This window comes from Geospiza fortis, unplaced genomic scaffold (genome assembly GCF_000277835.1).
Source record: "Geospiza fortis unplaced genomic scaffold, GeoFor_1.0 scaffold3053, whole genome shotgun sequence".
Classification (NCBI taxonomy): domain Eukaryota; kingdom Metazoa; phylum Chordata; class Aves; order Passeriformes; family Thraupidae; genus Geospiza; species Geospiza fortis.
The window spans coordinates 9993-14812 of NW_005055245.1; the positions used below are offsets into that span (position 1 = coordinate 9993).

The 4820-nt window shown below is 41.9% G+C and overlaps 1 protein-coding gene across 1 annotated transcript in view; it reads left to right on the plus strand.

Moving 5' to 3' along the window:
* OXA1L (OXA1L mitochondrial inner membrane protein) overlaps window positions 1-3006 on the plus strand; it is a gene marked incomplete at its 5' end in the record, with an annotated part of 11827 nt that extends 8821 nt beyond the window's left edge. Inside the window, 2 exons of the mRNA XM_031065780.1 lie at window positions 2706-2786; window positions 2864-3006. Of these exons, the coding sequence (XP_030921640.1) occupies window positions 2706-2786; window positions 2864-2961 (179 nt within the window). The remainder of the gene's footprint in view (window positions 1-2705; window positions 2787-2863) is intronic.
* Window positions 3007-4820: the final 1814 nt, after the last annotated feature.

Consider the following 4820-nt stretch of genomic DNA (forward strand, 5'->3'; position numbering starts at 1 on the left):
ATTTTGGGCAAAAAATGGGAATTTTTGGTGAAAAAATTTGAGGATTTTGGGCAAAATCATTGGGGATTTTGGGCAAAAAGCTTTGGGGATTTTGGGCAGAAAAAATGAGAAATTTAGGAAAAAAAATTTTGGGATTTTGGATGGGAAAATTGAGATTTTGAGAAAAAAAGGGAATTTTTGGTAAAATAAATTTGGGGGTTTTGGGGGAAAAAATTGGAGATTTTGGTGAAAAAGATTGGGAATTTTGGGTAAAAAAATTTGAGGATTTTGGGCAAAATCATTGGGGATTTTGGGCAGAAAAATTCAGAAATTTTGGGGCAAAAAATTGAAGATTTTGGGTGGGAAATTTGGGATTTTGAGAAAAAAGTGGGAATTTTGGGTAAAAAAATTTGAGGATTTTGGGCAGAATCATTGGGGATTTTGGGGAAAAAACTTTCGGGATTTTGGGCAGAAAAAATGAGAAATTTAGTCAAAATAATTTGGGGATTTTGGGCAAAAACTTGGGGGTTTTGGGTGGGTTTGGGGCTGTTTTGGGTCATTCTTGGGACAAATTTGGGGCATTTTGGGTGAATTTGGGACAATTTTGGGATAAATTTGGGGCATTTTTGGTGGATTTTAGGGAATTTTTGGGATAAATTTGGGACATTTTGGAGAATTTGGGACAATTTTGGGTCATTTTGGGTCATTTCTGGTGGATTTTAGGGATTTGGGGGACATTTTGGAGAATTTGAAACAATTTTGGGTTTTTTTTTTATATTTGGGATATTTTGGGGCATTTTTGGGACAAATTTTGGGCATTTTGGGTGAATTTGGGACAATTTGGGTCATTTTTGGTGGATTTGTGGAATTTGGGGACGTTTTGGGTAAATTTGGGACATTTTGCAATGTTCTAGGTTTTTTTTATATTCAAGACATTCTGGGTCTTTTTTGGGACAAATTTGGGGCATTTTGGGCGAATTTGGGACAATTTGGGGTCATTTGGAGTCAATTCGGGAAGTTTTGGAGAAATTTTGGGAAAATTTGGGACATTTTGGGTGGATTTGGGGGAATTTTGCAGCATTTTGGGACATTTTGGTCATTTTTGTTGGTTTGGGGACACTTTGGGTCATTTTGGGCCAATTCTGGGACGTTTTGGGGCATTTTGGGTCATTTCTGGTGGATTTGGGGAATTTTTGGGACATTTTGGAGAATTTGAAACAATTTTGGGGCAATTTTGGGGTTTTTTTCTATTTGGGGCATTCTGGGGCATTTTTGGGACAAATTTGGGACAATTTTGGGACAATTTTGGTAAATTTTGGGTAATTTTTTTGGATTTGGGACATTTTTGGGACAATTTAGGTCTTTTTTAGTATTTGGGTCAAATTTGGGGCATTTTGGGTGGATTGGGGACGTTTTGGGCACATTTTAGGTCTTTATATTTGGGACATTTTGGGTCATTTTTGGGACAAATTTGGGACATTTTGGGTGGATTTGGGACAATTTTGGGTCATTTGGAGTAAATTTGGGAAGTTTTGGGGAAATATTGGGAAAATTTGGGGCAGTTTGGGTGGATTTGGGGCAATTTTGAAGCATTTTAGGACAATTTTGGGTCATTTTTCTTGGATTTTGGGTCTTTCTTGGGAATTTTTGCAGAATTTTGAGGAAACTTTGTGGAATTTTTGGGAAATTTGGGATTTGGAGAATTTTTGGGGGAGATTTGGGAAACTTTGGGGATTTGGGGGCGCTTGGGGAATTTTTGGGAAACATTGTGGGATTTTGGTTTTTTCTGTTGAATTTTGGGCTTTTTAGGGGAAGTTTGGGGGAATTTTTTCCAAATTTTGGAGAATTTTTCTGCATTTTCGGCAAAAAATGGGAAATTTGGGGGGGACTTTTGGGAAATTTGGGATTTGGGGAATTTCTGGGGCAAAACTCCAGAGTTTTGGGATTTTTGTGGAATTTTGGGGTTTTCAGGGCTCATTTTGAGGGATTTGAGGAATTTTGGGGGAAATTTGGAACTTTTTGGTGATTTTTGGAAGAATTTTCCGGAATTTGGGGTTTGGGAAATTTCAGGGGGCAATTTGGGGAGAATTTTGGGGTTTTTAGGGCATTTCAGGAAATTGGGGCATTTTAGGGAAATTTTGGGATAAATTTGGGGCAGTTTGGGTGAATTTGGGGCAATTTTGCCACATTTTGGGACATTTTAGTCATTTTTGTTGGTTTGGGGAAATTTTGGGTCATTTTGGGACATTTTTAGTGAACTTTGGGTGGGAAATTTTGGGGCATTTTGGGTCATTTCTGGTGGATTTGGGGAAATTTTGGGACATTTTGGAGAATTTGAAACAATTTTGGGGCAATTTTGGGTTTTTTTTCCTATTTGGGGCATTCTGGGGCATTTTGGGGACAAATTTGGGGCAATTTTGGGTCATTTTAGAATAGTTTGGGTCATTTTTGGAGGATTAGGGGAATTTGAGGACATTTTGGGTAAATTTGGGACAAATTTGGGACATTCTGGGTCATTTTTGGGAAAATTTGGGACATTTTGGGAAAATTTGGGACATTTTGGGTCATTTTTGGGTGCATTTGTGTCAATTTCCATCATTTCAAACTGCCTATATTAACTTTAACCCCCCCAAACCCATTTCTGGGGTCCCCAAACCCGTTTTTGGGGTCCCTAACCCGTTTTTGGGCACCCCAAGAGTGACTTTTTGGGGTTCCCCGATCCGCAGAGTGGCGCGAGGCCCAGGCCACGCACGAGGCCGAGCAGCGCCGCTGGCGCCTCCGCAACCACCTCACGCTGGCGGCCAAAGGTGACCGAAAACCCCAAAAAAACCCCCCAAAACCCCCAAAAACCCCTCCCAAATTTCAACTTCTTTCCTTTCTCCAGGTCCTCTCCGCCAAACGTTCGCCCAGAACCCCCTGAACCCCCCCAAGATGGCGCCCTCAGAGCCGCCAAAAAGGCCCTGGAAGGACACGCTGGGCTGAGGCGGGAAGGGGGCGACCCCCAGGAAATAAAATGCGCGAAAAAAACCCTCAGATTCAGTGATTTTTGGGGGAAAATTTGGGTGGGTTTGGGGTTTTTTGGCCGTTTGAGGATGCCGTAGCAAGATGGCGGCGACTCCGTACAAAATGGCGGCGCACGGTGAGGAGCGGCGAATACCACAAAATGGCGGCGCGCTGGTGGATTGCCGTACAAGATGGCGACCGCGTATGCGCGATAACAAATTTGACAGCGCAAAAGAGACCCCAGAGTCCTTGATTTTTGGGGATAATTTGGGTGCGTTTGGGGCTTTTTGGGTGCCGGGGGATGCCGTAGCAAGATGGCGGCGTGGTGGTGACTCCGTACAAAATGGCGGCGCACTGTAAGGAGCGGTGAATTCCACAAAATGGCGGCGCGCTGAGAATTTGCCGTACAATATGGCGGCCGCGCATGCGCAAAGATGACAGCGAGTGTTTTGTGGTAGAAAATGGCGTCGGCGCATGCGCATTTAGGACGGAATCCGGTTTTGCCGTACAACATGGCGGCGCGCAGCGATCGCCGTGTAAATAGCGATTAAAAGTGATTAAAAACATTCAAAACTCCATCAAAAATACATCAATTCTCGGATTTTTTAACAAAATTGCCGAAAATTGCGGCGGCGAGGGGAAAATTATTCCGTCCAAGGGGGCGGAGACTGCGAGAGACGCGGGGCCGGGGATTCCGTGAGGGGAAGTCACGAAAAAGCCGGAGAAATAATTGAAGTTTTAAAAATTAGTCCAAAAAAGGCTCAAATCATAAAAAAAGCCCTAAAAAAGACTTTTAAAAGTCCTAAACTCCGCAAAAAAGTCCCTAAAAAGGATAAAATTCCTCAAAATGCCCGGAAAAGAATGAAACGCCACCGAAATACCTTAAAAAAGCCTCAAAGTCCTCAGAGAACACCGTAAAAAGACTGAGAAAATGTTTTAAAGCCGTAAATTTCATAAAATACTCCTAAAAAGCCTCAAAATTTAAAAAAAGGGTAATAGAAATAAAATTTAAAAAATAAAAATGGAATTCCAAAAAAAGCACTGGAAAATCTTTATAATTAAAAAAAAAAAACGTAAAACAATTCCAGACTTAAAATACCAGAATTAAAAACGTCTAAAAAAGACGAAAAGGGAATCAAATTTACCTGAAAGCAAATTAAAAATATTAAAAATTTAATTAAAAACACCAAAAAAGTCCGAAATTTTAAAAAAGGCTCTAGAAAAGCGTCAAAGTGTACCAAAAGAAAACCTAAAAAAGCTTCAAAATAAAAACCCTTAAAAAAGCTTCGAAATTATTTTTAAAACCCTTAAAAATCTTCCCGAATCGGAAAAAAAAGCTCAAAAAATTCTCGAAATAAACCAAAAAGTACTAAAAATGTCTGAGAATAAAAATAAACTCGGGAAAAGTCGGAAAAATTATTAAAAAATTAAAATACTCAAAGTAAAAAGGAAAGTAAACGAAAAAAGCCGAAAATCCCGCAAAAAGTTTAACCCCCCAACCTCAGCCTCAAAATGGCGGCGCTTCCGGTTCCTTCCGTACAAAATGGCGGCGCTCAGAGCATCCATCACAAAATGGCCGCCCTTTCAAGGAGATTCCGTACAACATGGCGGCATCCTGATGTTCACGCCTGACGCAAAGCGTGCGCGCTGACGTCACTTCCTGCCGTGTCCAAGATGGCGGCGCGCAGGGCGCTCCGGCTCGGTTCGTCCCGGGGAGGCCCCGGGAGGGCTCCTGAGGGGCGGGGGAGGGGCAGGAGGGGTTAATGAAGGGTTAAACAGGAGGTAGGCGTGGCCTAAGAGGGTGTGGCGTGGTTTGATTGCGGTTTTGATTCGGTGGG